Consider the following 18,411-nt stretch of genomic DNA (forward strand, 5'->3'; position numbering starts at 1 on the left):
TCATCTCAAAGAAAGCAAGTTCCCAGAAATTATATGGGTTTAATTTGTTGTAATCTCAAATAATTGTATCAAATATATAGTAAATTATACACTCCCCACAAACACTGATAAAAATTATAGTTATGTACTATAAGGAAATTATAAAAATTTAAGTCAAGTCTAAGTTACTTATGAGAACTTTATTCTCAACAACAAAAGCTATGCTGAGTATCATTTCAGTACTGGGATAGATAAAATATTAAAAATATTTTGTACAAAGTGTAGTCTTTCACATATTTCAGCAAAGAAAAGCCATACAAGACATCAGCATAATCTTTTGTATTACTGTTTGACTAGAAGCAATTTGAAAGAAAATACATTGTGGCAATATTAACAATTTTAACTAGAAAATGAAGTATTTGATTAAATAAGTCAATCAATCTATATTTTACCACTATTCTTCAACATGAGATGCTGTCATACCTTCAATCTATTTGATCTGAGATACCTGATAATATGGATAGCAGCAGCAGAATTAAAAAGTATCTTATGCTATATTTATTGTAAAAGCTAGGCTAATTTTAAAGAAAAAAAATATCTCAACCCCCAAATTTATATGAGAAAAATATAGTAAGTTTCCAATTTTTTTTTTAAGCCTAGCAGTTTCTTTACAGTTAAATACAATCTGATAAAAATTTAAAACCAGAAATATTAATATCCCAGTTAAGTTTCAGCTATGATGATTTAATGTGACCTTGGAAAGCTGTGCTTAGAGGCAAGAAAACGATCCTTTCATCCAGAACTTGCAGTGTGTTCTTTCTATATGCAACTGCATGTTGCTTGGAAACTCTCCAGGTCATCAGTGTTCACTCCATAGAGATTGATAAGTTGAGGATGCACACTGTGAAGTGAGGAAATACAACTTAATGAAGTCAAGCAACTCTTGCAATGGGTGTGGAACTTTTGGGGGTTCAGAGGAGAACAAACATATGAGCTGCTATGCAGAATAAAGCTGGGTGAATTATATATTTACCTTTAAGATTGTGTTTAAAAGTATATATTATGTATCCTATAACATGATCTGACTTTTCTATTATATACCAGACTTACTGTGAGCTCTTCATTCAATTAATCCTGTGTTGCAGAAGCCACCACCCATTTAATTTCACTGACAATCCTTCTATTTCCCAGTGTGGTCTCTTTCTTAGATCCTGGATACTCAGACTATTCTCAAGCAGCAATAAGTTTCCCATAGTTGAACAGCTATGCATTTTTATTAACCTTACACACACTTCTTTCCAAGCAGGGATCCTTATCCCAAAGGCAGCTGCTCCCAAGAGTCACAGATATCTGTATCCATCTGTTCTCCTTCATGAAACTGAAGGGTAAAGTAACAGGCATAAAGAAGAGAGCAAGTGGAGCTAGAAGCTGATGGAAGTACCAGAAAGGAAAGGCCATGTGGGTCCCAACAAATGTTTCCAGACTGGCAGAAGGCAACAGGGCAGAGGCCTTTGAGCCATGGCAAAAGGGCCAGAGGGTGCAGTGCTCAGCAGAACCATTCCTACAGCACTGACAGCTCATTTTGGGTGTCATCTCTGTTAGATACAGATATAATACATTTCAGATGGAAGTACTATGTTACATGTATGCAGTCCTTAAACTTAATACTTACCAAATGTGAACTTCTGATGCTTCTTCCATTAAGTCCCCATCTATGTTCCAAGGGTAATTTCCTTCTGCAGAAGCAGCATTCAAATATGTGCTGTCTTTGTCATCAAGCCCACTTTTAAGCCTTGGTTGTACTTTTACTTCTTGAACTGTGTAGGTCTCAACAAAGGGAAAATTGAACTAAACCAAACACAGATATATATTAAATGGAGATGAAAGATAGAGGTGGGAGCTTAGCAACAAACTGGATTACCTGAAAATAAAAGCTTTTTTTTTTTTTTGGCCTTAAGTAAATAGGAACACTAAAATCAAGCTTTGACCATGAGGCATTATATATTCCAGCTAGCATATAGATTAACTTGCTATTTTTATCCTAAATAGAGCCTCAGAAAGAAATGAAACAGTTCCGTTTCCCACACAGACTTGCTCAGTTTACAGGATTTTTTGCATACACCAACAGGGCACATGCTTTCAGAATATGTGAAAGTCCAAGCAGATTCTTTCCTGTTCTCTGTCCATTAGTGGTAATCCTGTCCTAGACAAGCCTGGTTAGAATTCTAGTTAAAGGTCATCTTTGGTTTAAAGGAGGGTTCACAGCTCCTTGTCTAATTTCTAAGTACAAAAGCAGAGAGAAAAGTAAAGTCCAAAGCATAACTGGAAAGGATAATCTGTTTCCTGAACGCAGCTGTTGGTGCTGTCACATGGAATTGTCATCCACTTCTCACCCTAACTCTCTGACTGTTGATGAATCCAAACCTAAGCCTTCTTGTAAAAGTGATTTCACCTAATCCTGAAACATTTGAATGAATACCAGTGTGCTTAGGCTGGGCACTGGGTATTTAGGACAGCAATAAAGCACTGTGTTTGGATGCCTCATTTTTCTCTTAGAACACAGAACAATGACCACAATTTTCAAATGCAATTCTGCAAACATTCATAACCAGGTGGAATGCATACCTGCTAAAAATCAATGCTTTATAACCCACTGCTACTGGCAAAGCATGCAGTGATCTGCTGAAATGAGGGACTTCACTTATTTCTTACAAAGAGGTGCATGATGTCCCCCCCCCCCCACAGTCTGTATTATCAGTCTCTGTTGTAAAAAATTTAAACACAGCATACTTTGCACTTTCCACTAACACATAAACACTTTACTGTGTTGAAAGGGCTTTACACCCAGAAAACTACAGTGCAACACAACTACAATTTAAACCACAACAGATGGGCTGAAATAGGCTAATCGGTATTAGTCTAGTGACTTAAAAAAAAGAAAAAACCCAAAAAACAAAACCAAACCAAAACAAACAAAAAAACCCCCAAAAACCAACAACCCAAACAGATAAAAAGAGGACTAATGTATTCTGACAGGAAGCTAAGTCTCCTTATGAGGATGCTAATGTTAACTCTTGCACAGCATGTCTACCTTCACAATTACCTTTTCTTTTTGTAATCAGCAGAAGGGAAATTTGACAGTACCTGATTTCTTACACTGGTGTATCTTTTCAGGTGTTTTATAAATTCTGTGCGAGAAGTATTTTGTACAACAATAAGAGCCATGCTTCCATTATTCAACCTGAAAAGCAATCCAATTTAGTTCTCATGAGAAAATTCATTACTTTGAAAGTTAAAAAGGCCATACAAAACTCTGGATTTTTAAAAAAGGCAACCAGAAGTAAAATAATTAAATGTGTAAAGTCTTTTTGCTAAAAAAAATACCAATAACACTCCACTATCTATAGATCACTATAAAATACCCAACTGAGGTTAGCATCTATGTATTTCTGAAATACACTGTAATAATAAAATTTTACTCCCTTATCAATATCCATAATTTACTGAAGGTAATACATATAATTTTTAAAAATGCTTTTCTATTTAGATTATTTTTAGACATCAGGGTTCACAAATTTGTCTTGATGCTTTTCTCTCCAGTGAAGTATAATGATTACTACATGTGAGCATCACAGCACGGTGCTAATCATTATATTTGGGCTTGCATAGCACAGCCAAAGGTATCTTGACATGTTTATGCAAATTTATGGCAGTAACACTACAGCTACAGGCAGCAGTCAAAGCTTTGATTCCACTTCAAATGTCCTCACATGGCAAAAACCTCTTGGGGAAATCAGGACTCAGTGGAGAAACCTGACTGAGTTTTGCTGATGCTTCCATAATGGACTTGAGTCTCTAACAATTAGTGCAACCTTTAGGTTTCCTGCATTCACTATATTTCTGCTATTTAATATGAGAAATGAAGCACCTGTCTGATGAGTCTTCTTTTCCTACCCTACTAGCAGACTACACTCCTAAGATATTATATAAAAAGGGAGGGAAAGAAAAATAATGTCCTTACATGAGAGGCTAGGGAACTAGTGAACAGCTACACTGTGGGAGAAACAGGCACAAGAACTGCATGGAGTGGCCATAAAATGTCACCAAGGAACAGGTACCAGAACAGATGGAAAAGAATAAGCAAAGCTAAAACCCAACAGTTTATTCGTTCGTGTCAGAATTTTTCTACTGATTGGTATAAAACACACTAAATGCTACACAAAGTTCTTAAGAGGGGAGAGAATCAGGGCGCTATCTTGAAGTATATGAGGCTTGGTTGGACTCCTGTATCAAAGAAAACTTCTCATTGAGAGTTTCATCAACAATGTGTGTCTACATTGTTTCCAAGAAGCCAGATTCTACCAGACCAGCCAGTAATTTTGAAGAAAAATACCTAATGAATTCTAAACCACATCTATTTTTACCTAATGACTGAAACAAACCAGGCTCATTTAAAAAACTTCCCTGACTGCTGGATATTTTTATATATTTATATCTGTGTCTGTTTCTGCATGCTTTTGAGGGAACAGACTTAATTTCATGTTCAGCTACAGAGTTTGTACTTGCTATTCTGCTTAATAGTCAACTGGATGCATCAAGTACATATATTTATCACCTGCTAACTGTTTTGATCACCACAAACCATGTTCTCAACGATGAACTCAAGGCAAAATGAGTCAACATCAACAACCAGATTACACACATTTGTTTCTCAAAACCCCACATGCAAGAAGCTACATATACCCAGGTTCAAGGGGAAAAAGAAAAACAAGGAAAGAAAAAAAAAAGGAAATAAAAAGAAGACAAATGTGAATCTTGGTTCTTCATACCAGGAGAAACAGCCATACTTAATTTTTGTTGGCTGTAAAGCAGAAGATGAAGGGTACCTTTATATCAGAAAACCTAAAATAAAATCCAAGACTGCAGTTTCTACATATAGCCACATCCTATGACAGATGACTGCTCAATGGCTACTACTTAAGTCAGACTTGCCAACTAATTTAATCACTGCAATTATCTACTCATTATTCTAGTTAGACTGCTTGACCTTATTTGCCTGATCCAAAAACTGATTACAATTCCTGGGATTATCAAGTCTGCTGCAGTCCATGCTCCCTCCCCCATTCCAAAGGGTCTAGACTACCTAAACACAGGCTTGTATTCTGAGAAAAGCCAAGGTCTTAAGGTAAGATGTCAGAATTTATAGACATGACTAATTCTCTAAACCCCTACTGACCTCGTATTAGGTGCCAAGCCTCTTGGTGCCATTGAACACAGACAAGGGATTGCCATAATGCTCACATTCAGGAAGTGGCCCTGAATTTTCTGCCATTGATCCTTGCTACCTAAATATAACAGAGTAATTCCATGTTACTCCAGTTTAGCCGGCCACGGCTTACTTGGAAATAATCAAAATAGCAAAAACTCACCCTTTTTTCTCATTTTCTCTTTCTTCTTTCTAAAAGAGTAGAAGCATGGAGGTTAAATAAGTCATTTCAGCACATTTATACAGCAACTATTTTAGCAAATAGTAAGATGTCAGTGGAAGAGAGGAACTGATCAGCCTAGTTATACTGCATGAAAGACAGCTTTGTAACAAATCATCCATATTCTATAGTGAACATTTTAGAAAGTACAAATTTGCAGTTGTCAAAACATTTTTAAATTTTTTTAAGGATTGTTTTACCTGATGATAAAATTTGACTATAATTAAGAATTTTTAACATTTTAACTTCACAGACACTTTTTTGTAGCTTTGGAATTGTATGACCCAGTTTTACTCACCTGTCATTCCCTTGAGAGTCTTCCTGTGGAACTTGTAGAGGTAGAAATGACAGTTCACATTCCTCTGGCCTAGAGAAGATATTTACCATCATGTTAACCAATATTCTGACTGCTTGGCAGTCTTTTATCCATGTTAAGATGATTTTAAGGAGATGCTAATTATGAAGAATTTATGTCCTCTTTAACTTCTGAGAGGGATATACATCACATCTGAGTTAAATCTGCCTGCAATTAGGAAGACAGCTAAACTACTGTTTTCTGTATTTTTAATTATTGCATTATCCTCAGGAAAATGAGAAATAGGAGAAAGATATAAGAGCTCAGGGCATACTTGAGTTCTGCCAGTGTTTTGATAAAAGCAAAATCCTTCCTCTGATTGGAGGGCATCCAACGATGCTTTTCAGCCAAAGCCAAAGTCCTTGCACCAAACCCAAACATAGCTGAGAACCCGAACCTCAGGAGCTTGCTTGGAGTACTGAAAGTACAGACATCCACTGGCTGAATATGTCCTAAAATCAATAAAGATCAGAAAATACAAGTAAATCTGTATTTCAAATGGAAGGCAATTTCCCATTTCTTTTCCACCCAAGTTAGCTGCAGAAAATACTCCACTTTTTGCTCTTTGGGAAGTCAAATTTTAGTAATGCAAACCAAAGTCAATCTTCATAGAACTAAGCAATAAAAAAAAAAGCATCCTAGAGAGCAATGTTCAGATGCTTCAAAAAGTTAAAAAAGTTACAGTGAAAACTCAGCTACTTTATCAGGGCACAAAAGGTCTGACCCTTAATTCTATTCAAAGTTTCAGCAATTAGTATCAAATAAAATGTAACATTGCTACATAAATATTTGCAACCATTTCACCAATCACTGTGTACTGGAAGTGTTATGGAAGCTCTTAATACAGGTTTTAAATGTATTTCTGTTTACAGTTATAGAATTTAGGCATCTTATTCTGTTCAAGAATAGTATATATCAATTTTTTGTGTAATAGAACCGGGGTGATTTCCATTAGATTGTCTCCAATTAGAAAAGACAGGTTTACATTTTGCCTTTTATATGACATGCAGAATGATTTTTTCCAACACCTTACTTGGGACAGAGATGAGACTAACTGGCCAGCAGAGATCCACAACCTTTGGTACTAAACTGCATTCAAAGAATCACAACCTGTCCAGTACATCATAAATGAGGATGGGATAATTTAGGTTAAAAAGTCTTACAACAGCTTAAAATGATAAAGCATATTGGTGTGCCTTTATTAAACCACTGGTTACAGCAACATTCTAAATGCTGTTTCATTATCTAAAATCTGATAACATATGTAAAAATATTTACCCATTACAATGTGCAATGCTGCAGTCACTGCATGCTTAATACCATAGAGAGTGTGGGCCAAAATGTTAGAGGTACCTGTAAAAGGAAACACAAACCATTGTAAAAATTATATATATATATATATATATATATATATATATATATATAAGGAAAACTACACACATCACCTTTGGAATTAAGAAAATGAAACAATCACTGGATTTTCAGGAAAAGACAAAAAAAAAAACCAACAAAAAAACCCTCACACATTGCTCAGTCTTGGTAAGAGCAAGAATGCTGAATAGTACAAATTGCAACCATTAAAACTTCCTTCGATTTATCTCCCTGAAAATCACGTCTCTATCTAAGTGTGGTACTGAGGAACTGTACTAGAAGGCAAATTATCTAATAAGATAGATTTGGCAAATAGCCAGCCAGTGTAAAACTGCACATTTCCCAGTCAAAATTCTACTAGATCTAAGATAGCTGTTGTACATCTTCCAGGCTACATTTTAGATAAGAAGCAATAATGAATAATTTTAATTACTACACAACAGCTTTACACATGAGAACACATCAGTGACTCAAAAAGAGAGAAAAATTGTTGACTTGTATTCAGTGCATAAAAAAATTGACCCATCTCACTTGTCTTTGTTGTTTCCTGGAGGCTGGCAGAGCAGTTGCACCACTAGCCATAGGACAGAAGAAGTTAATTTTTTTGAAACAAGAGAATGAGCAGTAAATCATAATAGTAAACAGAAAAAAAGTAAAGAACTAGCAATGTGAGCATGGGGTTGGAAAACAGTGGAAAACTAGTGATTGGTTTGTAAAAGAAAGAAGCAGGATTATGGAGATCCATGCTTGGTGATGACTGATCTGTCAAGTCATTTTACCTGTGTAAGAAACATGGATATACAGGGAAATTTTTCCCTTCTGCTTTAATGTATAGGACATAAAATACTGTTATCATCTGACTTTAAAACAACAAGTTATTTTAAAAATCCAGAACAGGGAATTGTTGCATCTTTCCTAAATGGTTATATTTTTAACGGATTTTTCTTGTTGATCACATCTTAGCCAAGCTGCAGGGCCATAGGATTCCCTTCTGCTGATAAAGAATCAGGGCTTGCCACCAATGAAGCAGAATATTGACCATTTTAATTAAGGGATGAAGGAGTCAACAGCAGATTATAATGACAAAATAACAATTTAGAACCTAACAATTCCATGAAGGAATGAGTTTAGTTAGATTTTCAAAGAATTATCTTGCTGCTTGCATTATTTCATATGTTAGAGCAACATTTCTGGATGGTGAATTTGACTTAAGTTTTGTACACTTAAACTTGGCTTTCAAAAGTGAGGGAAAGAAGAGAGGAAAAGAAAAACTATCACGTTTCAAACAAGAGACACTTAGAATTTAAATAAGCACTTTAAAATACCCTGTAGCAGACTGAAAAAATGTGTTCATCCCAAAGTTCTGCAATCTTTGCTGTCACATCAGTGGTAGAAAAAAATACTAAATTTAGAAAGACTGATGTACATAATTACAAAGCTCTTACGAGGTCTTGTCATTCTTATTCAGGAGCAGATGCTTTGATTCTTTCCAACAATTTCTCTAAATAAGAATCTGTAAATTATCTGGGAATTGTACCTCAACATCTCACAGCGCACTCTTAGGCCCTTAGAGCACCTCAGTCTGAAAGTTATTCAAAGTACCCAGAACTTCATGGAAAGCCTTCATAATGTCAGAGAGAGAAGCTCTGAGTAAGGCTTTCTGGGTTCCTACTATGTGTAGGAAATAAGTGGGGTACATCTATTAAAATAACATATACAAGACAGTCTTTGAAGATAACTCCTGCAGAGGTACATGGAAGAAATCAGATTATATACAGTGTATTCCTTGACCAATTAAAAAAAATATTAATTCACATTTCTCAGAATTTTAAAGGTTACTATACTATTAATTTCCTTCTTTTCCTAAAAAAAAAGGCAGTTTAAATATACAGCAAATTGGTATTATGAAATACTCTGAAAGAAGATAAGTTCAAAGCTAAATGCAAGTCTGCTTTTTTTCTCCTAAAAGAAAGACTCTCTAGATACACAGGAAGTCCAGTTTATTAAGAATATTACCATTTCAATAATTCATATCCCATAACTTATATTCAACAACTCAAGTAAAAGTAATTTGAATTTTCTTTTCTGTAAAATATGCATTAAAAGAAAAGGCAAAAAAATGCAGCTCTAGATTTTGCATTTACTATGCAAAAAATTACCAAGTTTTTCACTTTAGTGAGCATAAAGTACAGTTCTATTAAAAAAATTCAGGGACAAAAAAATATGTTTGACCTAAAAAGCAGTTCTTCACAGAAGAATACAAGTATATGCCCAACACCATTTCATGTTTGAATGATTTCTGACACTTAACCTGTAGATTCAACTAATTCTGCTTAGCCAGTGAAGGCAGCTAACGTAACAGAGCCAAATACTCAGGTATTTCCTACAGTCAAATTCTTTTCAGCTCTTATGAACTTTTACAGGAACCTCTCTAAAACAAAAGAAATCACAGACACAAAGAACAGATCATTACAAGTCATGCAAATAATGTTTGTTTCCTACAAGTTGATAACAAAGTAGTTGTTATTCTGATAAAATATTTTTCTTTGTCATTGAAGATCAAGCTAATAAAAGAGCACAAGACAGAACACACTTCTGCTGATCAGGCTTGGTATGTCTTAAAAATGGGATTCCTCCTGTAAGTAAGAGTAATTTATCAATACAGATGGCAGCAAGACAGGAGCTGGTCACAGATTCAAAACCAATCTTCATACTGACTTTAATGAGAGTTAAATCTCTCATTCTTGCTAAACAGGACAGGCACAATTAATTGCATCTTTCTCTGAAATCTGTGTAGTTCCTTAACATCTGGAGAAGTAAACAAGGTAAAAGCCCACTCTTTCATGGCTCCCAAGAAAATAAAACAAGTACTGCCTGTGTTCAGAAACATAAATAATACATCTACCCTTCCACAAGTCGAAGATCTAGGACTTTGCAGCAGCAAGTAACATAAATTTCTCTGAAAAAAACTCTTCATACATTCCTAGCAGCATTTTTATCCCAGTAACAACTGAATAGTGTCTCATTACAGAGGTCCTTTACATCAGGATACCATACGAAAAAAATGCTTATAATCAGAACCAAAACAATGACAGTTATAATGCAAAAAAATAATAGAAGATTTGTGGACTTGTGATAATTCAGCAACAGTGGTTTTAACACCATTATTAATCTTCCCAAGTCATCTATACCTTTTCTATTCATGCTCAGAATATTATTTACCATTAATAAGAGTGTTCCCCTAAGTAATGGGTCTGCAGCGTTGGTCACATTTTAGTTCTTACTCCAACTACTCAGTTTACTGTAAAAGGTTGTGTCCATTCAACTCCAGCATTTGTCACCATCATACTGCTAAACAAAGAAGATTTTATTATTTAAAAATATAACTATATTCAAAATATTAACCCCTTTTCCTGCCACCACAAACAACTTTACTACAACCTTCTCCTTATGTAATGAGCAAATGTGTCACAGTAAGGACAAAGTATCTGTGGGTCATATAAAGCATGACTGATGAAGGTACCAAACAGAAATTGTAGAGAAAAAAATTGTCCTTGGAAGTGCAAGCACTTCTGCAGTACAATTAACTTAATTAACCAGACAACATGAATATTCATAAGGCTGTTAATGTCTCCCCCATCCAAACAGAAAATGTGATGTAGTGACTTCCTAGTCAAGCATAGCTAAAATTCTGATGGAAACTGCACCAACATTTTGGTTCTTTGCCTGAAACAGCACAGAAATTGACAGTCCCTCAGTAATTTCTGAGTAGCTTCTGAGTAATATTTTATTTTCTGAATTAACTTGAAATCATGACTTTATTTAAATGAACCATTTAGGACCAAAAGGTTCCCAGTCATCAGACAGAGATTGCCTCTTGCTCTGTAGCAACTGGATAGCTTTTTTAATGTCCCTCCAGTTCCCCCTCCCCTCTCCCCCATTCTCCCTCAGTACAGTTTCTTAGCAGTAGTTCCCATGGCAACAAACACTCTTGCTAATGGCCAGCAGTACAACTGCAGGCTTCCCCCCATCTCAGCCATTTAATTTGGACCAGAATAAGGCAGCTCAGCAGAGTATTTTAGGAAAAACATCGTCCCCTCTGGACCTTTCTCTTCAGGAGGTAAACTGTTTCAACAGCAGACACTTCCCATCAAGTTGGCTGGAACTTCAAAATGCTGTCCTAACTCCTTACAACAGAGACTAAAGCCAGATTTTAAGCCACTCAAACAATGCTGTTCTGTAATACAGTTTCTATTCTTTCCCAGCTGGAGAATCCTAGTAATTTGGTACAATGAATTTCTGGGATAAAATATTAATTGACCATTGAGTTCTATCTTGTTCATGTACACAAGTATCACACTTACCTATTTCTTAACTGACTTCTTTTTGGAATATCACTAATATGGAAATAAAATAAGCTATAGATTATCTTCAAAAACCTATTAAGGAGTTTCTCACACTATTATTCTACAAATTGTTATCCTCTTTTAACAAAGTCTAACACATTCTGTATAACAACCCCCACAGCAATATTTTAGGTATACAAATCCTTTTTTATCATGGGGTTGTCTTAAACTGAAGAGAGTAAGCCCTAGTGATGAGACCCAGTGACCTAAGCATGACCAAACATCATGGACTCAAGCACAGGAGAGATTCCATCTCAACACTCAACACCATCAACATATTCACAGCAACTAAACTAGTAAGTGATGGTCCAGCTGCTGTACTAAAATTTAGTTGCTTCGTGTCTTCAAGATATATATTTCTAGGTTTTTTTACCTTGAAAAAAGTTCATGTAAACCAGTTCCTGTCCCAATGCTGCTCAAAGAAGTATCAAACAAGTCAGAGCATCTGCTTGCTCAGTTCACGAGGACTTGCTGGGTTTTTTTTGTTTGGTTTGGTTTGGTTTGGTTTTTTTCAGCAAACTGAAAACAACTATTTGCTGCTCACCTGCCTGCAGGAATTTTTTCCTACTTGTTCTCCTTGGAGAAGGACAAATACAAAAATTGGGAGGAGAAGGAACACAACACCCCAAATCAAACAAAAACCACATCACTAGATGCAAGTACAAGTCAGTAAAGGAGCAAGTTGATTTTTCAAGAGAGATGCATTCAATTTAAGGTCTGTAGAAGTACAGGAGCATGAAAACTCCTTTTCTGTGCACAGTATTTTATATTTTAAAATAAAACCCACAAAATACATTCCTGGGACAGCATTTGAAAATAGACCCCAAGCATGAGTCAAACTGAGAACCCTGCCAAGAAAACTGGAGAGAAGTGAAACAGCATGGCTTATACTAAGGAAATTCTAGAAAATGAAGTTTTCATTTGGTATAATTTCTAGCAGAAAATAAGGGCAAAACTTGATCTTTGCATGGATCAGCTGAAAATTTTGTTGCTTTTCTTCTTCCTGAGTTTATTGCTTTAGGCAAAGAGCTCATCTGTGCCATTAGTATAAATTATCATAATGATTTAAAATCTACTCATTTGTAATCAATCTAAATCTCTAATTTAGGACATTTATTCAATAGCTTCCTTAAGTAACTGAAGCTTTAGCACCAAGGACTGTCTTTAGTAGCCAAACGGTAAAAAATGCCAGAGGGACTTAAAATGGATTAGTTACAAAATACAACAGTACCTTTTTGTCTCACCTGCTGGTATTACTCCAAGAGGAACTGGTGCTCTGACAGGAGCTCGTATATAATCTGTATCTTTTCCAGCATCTATCTGGGCTTTAAGTAGTAGACCATGAGCAACTTCACTGACAGATCCATCTCCACCAACACAAACTACCCTATTACAAAACAAATTTGCTAAACAGTTCAAAATAAACTCTGACATAGCTGAGCAAACAAGTGGAAAGCAATTATCACACACCATACACATAGTATCTTAAATAGCTAAAAACTATTATTTAAGAACAAGCTACAGCTTTAAAGTCAGATCAGCAAATGTTAGCTGACAAGATAAAGCATCCTTATTTCTCCTTTCTTCCATCTGAGTAAAAGCAAATATATTTAACAACATACAAAGTATTTCTTAATGAATTACTGACCAGATGGAAGAGTTGAGAACATACTCAAGTTCATCAGTGAAAAAGTTCTTTAAATCTTTCAATGCTGACCCACACAGGCATTCCAATGTTTTTCAATTGCCCTTGAAAAAACACCTCGCCAAATACAACAATAAAGTTAAAATTACTTGAAAACAGCTAATTCCACTATGCAGGAAGATTTAGCAAGGTAAAAAACCCCAGTGCCAGCAATCCTTTGCATGGAGATACTTAATCACTGCTTCTGGAGCATGTAATTAAACTCCCACCTGCTGTGGCTATAGAGAGGAATGCATTTGTCTATGGAAGATCTGTTATAACAAAAATCTTTTTTTAATCTTTTTTTGTTTACTTAAGTAATTACTAAAGTGATTCTCCAAAATAGTAATGTTTGAAAGTTAAACATTTTTAATGTAAACCCATTTTTACAATAAAAATAGCAACAGTACACTCCAAACATTTACAGTATAAATGTCACTTTTAGTTCAGGAGGTACTTACTTAAAATATCTTTCTTTCATATATCTGTATCCCTCTACCCTTAGTAAATTCATGGATGACACCAAACTGGAGGGGAATGGTGATCTGCCAGAAGGCAGGAAGATGCTGCAGAGGGACCTGGACAGGTTGGGTCAGTGGGCTGAGGCCAATGGGATGAAGTTCAATGAGACCAAGTGCAGGGTCCTACGCTTTGGGCACAACAACCCCATACAGCACTACAGACTGGGGGAGGAGTGGCTGGAGAGCAGCCCTGCAGAGAGGGACCTGGGAGTACTGGGTGACAACCAGTTGAACATGAGCCAGCAGTGTGCCCAGGGGGATTAATCCACACTGCAAAGTCTTTAAAAATTATTGAGCAAACATTTTCAGCCTTGACTTCCTGAACTGGTTTTCTCAGTCTTAATATATATATGAAACAAAGGAACTCATGAAGTACCTACTAGCATAGTTTTGGATGGAATACAAATTAAAAAAAATGTGATGATGTTTATTAACTTCCATTGTCCATATTCAACTTACCCATCAAAGGCCTGGAGTTCACATTCTTTAAGTACTGAGAGAGCATGCCCTTCATATTCAGTTACTGTGAAAAATCACATTAATAAATTATCAGAAGATAAGCTAATTTTAAAAGAGTTTAAAATCTTCTCCCTTCTACCACAAGGAACATCCAATAACTCAGTTCCCATTATTTTTTTCTGAATAATTAAATGTATTAAAAGTAGGAGATGGAATGTTTTACTGTTACATTAGCTAAAAGGCATCACACGTTAAAACAAAACTGCCATCAGACACATGGCTATTTCGTGCATTTGAATTCAGAGAATTAGAGATGATGGGTTTCTGCATCAAAATGCACGTTTTACCATTGACGTATTTGGTAAACTTCAGGAAAATACAAGGATATCCTCAGATAAGATTGAATTATTTCAGTATCAATCAAATTTAATTGCCTTTGTGTTAGGATATGCAAATTGCTAAATCAAAAAAAAGATGAGGAGCTAAACACAGAAACATGAAATCAAGCCAAATACCGTGACAAAAGAATATAAGACACAGAGGAAGGTGGCACAAGTATACACCAGAGTTCAGAGCCTCTGGAGGGAATGAATCTGTCACTCTACATCGATGTCTCTGTGTTTGCTGATACCCCACACAGCACTGGAAATGCCAATGCAGAGAGGATAAACTGGCACACTACAGATGGCACAAAGCAGCATAACTGCATTTAGCATTTTCTAGGCCAGCTTTGCCAGAAGAGACAGCCCAGCTGCAGCCACCAATCAAAGATTTTTGCTGACTGACATGACACTTGCAGATGGATTTTTTGTGTAAGAATGTGCATCATTATATGCAAAATTACATTAATCTTTTATGCTTGTCTGTCCCTGGTGCTAGCATAGTTCAAGGCTTTTCTCCAGCATTTCTAAACAGTTAAAATTATTAGTCTTGGTGTCTAAAGCAATCATTCTGTATCTGGACCTGGTATTACAGTATTTCTAGACTATTGAAATGCTGCTTACAAGAACCAAAACCACCTCCCTCTTTCCCTATACCCACACATACACAGAGAAATGTGTGTATATACAATGAGTATTACATATAACTTTTTTTAAAGAAAATAGAATTGATTTAAAAGTGATCAATTTGTTATCCTTCACACTAAATGATTCTCTATTAACAGATAACTTCAAAATCTCCCAACCAGTATTATCAAAGTTCTGGTCCTTGGTGTTTGGGAAATTCCTAATCAAGAACCAGAGATATTTTTATAATATCACAGGCAGATTCTTATCATTTGGCTACAGAAATACCAATCACTGTAACAGCTTTCAGGAATTAGAGTTTTCTTTCAGGCAGGACCTCTTCTGGAAGGTCAAAGCACAGTATTTAGCAGTCATACTCAGTTTTGCCTTTATTAATGGGCACTCCTTATCATTACCAATGATGATGTACACACACACCACTGACATTTTTTCACTGACTGAAAAAATGACCAATAAAACTGTGCATCATAATAAATCAACATAATAAATGCAGAAAAGTTCAAATATCCTGCCATTTTTTAAATGTAAAAGAAACACTTCCCAAGAAAGCATATACTTGGTTACCAGACAACACTCCTTTTTATGGCATTTTTATCATTATGACATTTAGAAAGCTCTGAATTAGTACAGTCTAACTAAAATGGTACAGCAAGATATTGTTGTGTAAAAGAAAACCTGCTCAGTAGTTTTCTAGTGTAATGTATGTGAGTTATGTTTACTGGTACAAACTTAATTCACCTAAAGAACATTAAAATAAAGGACTCGTATAAAAACCAATCAATAAAAGCAGCAAAACTGACTAATGTTGGCCAGATTGATGGGGACTCCATCCTTTTCACATCTATTAGCTTAAGCCTGGCAATTACATAGGAGGAGTACTGCAAGGTTTAACAGTGGGGATAACTCTAAAAAAATTTCAAGTCTGATGAGAGAATGATTGAAGTGCACAGCATCTATTTTGAAACATTATGACAAAAAGGTAATGAAAACATGAAAAATTTCTAGGAAAAGCTTCGTGATAACATATAGAATATTGATAAAATAAATTTTAAACATTTCAAAATCCAAAACAGACATAAAAAGCTCATGTCTATAATGTTTTATGTAGGCATGATAACCTCTAGAGGAATATGCAAAAGTCATTCTGGTAGCTGAAAAAAAAATAGATGTTTGAACATTTTGGTCCTGTTCCAATTCAGGGAAAAAAAAAAAAAGGAATCACACAAAAATTTTGTTAGAGGAAGAAAGAAATTCTTCCACCATTTGAGAATGGGTCCCATTATATATTGGCAGAAATAACATCACAAAAATATTATTTGATGCTTTTTTCAACCATTTCTAATGCATAATTGAAAAAGTTTTCCTTTCTCAAGGATATTTTGTTCCCTACTTGTAAGTTCCAGCACAGATTAAGTTTCAAGAAGCAGCATTCTGAAAGAAGGGCACTGAGGGTCTACCCCATTTGTGCAGCCACACCAACTTCCAAGCACTGGAACATCCCACCTCAGGTAGCCAACAAGAAACTTCAGCCTTCATATAGAAAAAGCAGTATACAAAAACAACCCTTCAAAATATGGGACACATCCATATGACAGGTAAAAATACCAGCACTCATTTTATAGACTAATGCCAATAGGATTAAAACTGGTAATGATAAAACCAGATTAATTGGTGTTGACAGTGGATGAAAAAAAAAATATTATTTCCTGTATACTAAGTTTAAACCACTAATTATCCAATTTTTAACCATGCTTTTCCTCTGATTTTGCCTTAAAAATAGGGGTGTGCTGAGGTCTGTTGGGTTTGCCTAAACACCCAGCTTGGAATTGTGCATAAACAGAAGCAGAACAGTCAAAACTGGCACTAGGAGTGAGAAGCTCGGAGTCTGTTTCAGTTACCCTTATTTATTTTTCTTTAGCATATGTAAGATTTTGCAAGATACTGATATATTTCTAAAATATTGTATCAAATGATCACTATTTGCCAGTGCTTTTAAGTATTGAGAATTCAAAACAAAGCTAAAAAATAAAAAATTAACTAAAATTAACACATCTCTGAGTGTGCAAGGTTACTGGAAAAAAATACAAAAAAAGGGAAAAATAATTGGAGAAAGAAAATGTTATTTCAGTGTAGTGAGACAGGACCAGGTGCCCTGAGTTATTGATGAGTGGGTGTGGGTTCACCTGTGTCTGGCCTCCCTCCTGAGCATGTGCAGGAGCAGGGGGCCAATAAGAGAGCAGCTGACACCCACGGAGGGAGCTCTCACTCTTCAGTGAGGATGGAGAAGCCCACAGCTCAAGGAGCCCCAGGAGCAGGTGAGAAGGGGTAGATCACGAGGCCTCAGGAACAGCCCTAGGACATCGTCCAGGAATGGGCTAAACCCCGAGGCCTCAGGAGCAGCCCTAGGAGCAAGAAGGGCTCCTTCCCGCAACATTTCAGAACTCACATATTTACATGCATGCCTTTTGACTTTTGTATATCCTTGAGTAGGAGATAATATAGCAAATCCAAACCTCTAAATTGAAAAAAAAAAAAAAAAAAGTTTACTCCAACAGAAGTTACAATGAAGAATAAGATCTGGAATGCCTGATCACATAGGAAGTAACAGGCAGCTACCAAAACCCAAGACTAGAAGGGAACTCTGTCTGTCAGCTCTCCATTGTCAAGGTTTCTTGTCTGGCTTTTTGGTTGGTGTTTTTTTCAGTGACCTGCATTTTTTTTCAGTAACCTGCAAGTCTTGTGCATGCACTGAAAAGCTAAAAATGTAGAGTTTCACATTTGCTTTAAAGCTTTTATGTACAACTACTTTTAAGCTTTAAATACACGTGCATGAAAAGACTAAAAGTCAACGATCTTCAGAGTAAAAACTGCAAAGTCCTCAACTTTTGCTACATATTACGTTATATATTTAAATATTGGTGATATTAAAAAAGAAAAAAAAAAAAAAAAAAAAAAGCAGTAGCAACGATATGCACAGCCCAACTTCACAAAATCCAAAACAATCATGAGGGGGAAAATCCTGTTCAATGTACTTGGCTTTCACTCAGCACTCACGACCACTTTTTTTTCAGCATCTAAAACTGCAATGCAGTTTTCCCGTCTTGCCTGTAGGAGGAGTGTCA

General features: G+C 35.7%; 1 protein-coding gene across 1 annotated transcript in view; it reads right to left on the reverse strand.

Moving 5' to 3' along the window:
* Positions 1-167: 167 nt before the first annotated feature.
* Positions 168-18,411, reverse strand: part of CERKL (ceramide kinase like) — a 49,562-nt gene continuing 31,318 nt past the window's right edge. Inside the window, exons 4-13 of the mRNA XM_030454448.1 lie at positions 14,262-14,325; positions 12,842-12,984; positions 7,099-7,173; positions 6,095-6,272; positions 5,764-5,832; positions 5,409-5,437; positions 5,216-5,324; positions 3,124-3,220; positions 1,652-1,827; positions 168-880 (exon numbers count right to left, since the gene is read on the reverse strand). Of these exons, the coding sequence (XP_030310308.1) occupies positions 799-880; positions 1,652-1,827; positions 3,124-3,220; positions 5,216-5,324; positions 5,409-5,437; positions 5,764-5,832; positions 6,095-6,272; positions 7,099-7,173; positions 12,842-12,984; positions 14,262-14,325 (1,022 nt within the window). The 3' untranslated portion in view covers positions 168-798. The remainder of the gene's footprint in view (positions 881-1,651; positions 1,828-3,123; positions 3,221-5,215; positions 5,325-5,408; positions 5,438-5,763; positions 5,833-6,094; positions 6,273-7,098; positions 7,174-12,841; positions 12,985-14,261; positions 14,326-18,411) is intronic.

Source organism: Calypte anna, chromosome 7 (assembly GCF_003957555.1).
Source record: "Calypte anna isolate BGI_N300 chromosome 7, bCalAnn1_v1.p, whole genome shotgun sequence".
Classification (NCBI taxonomy): domain Eukaryota; kingdom Metazoa; phylum Chordata; class Aves; order Apodiformes; family Trochilidae; genus Calypte; species Calypte anna.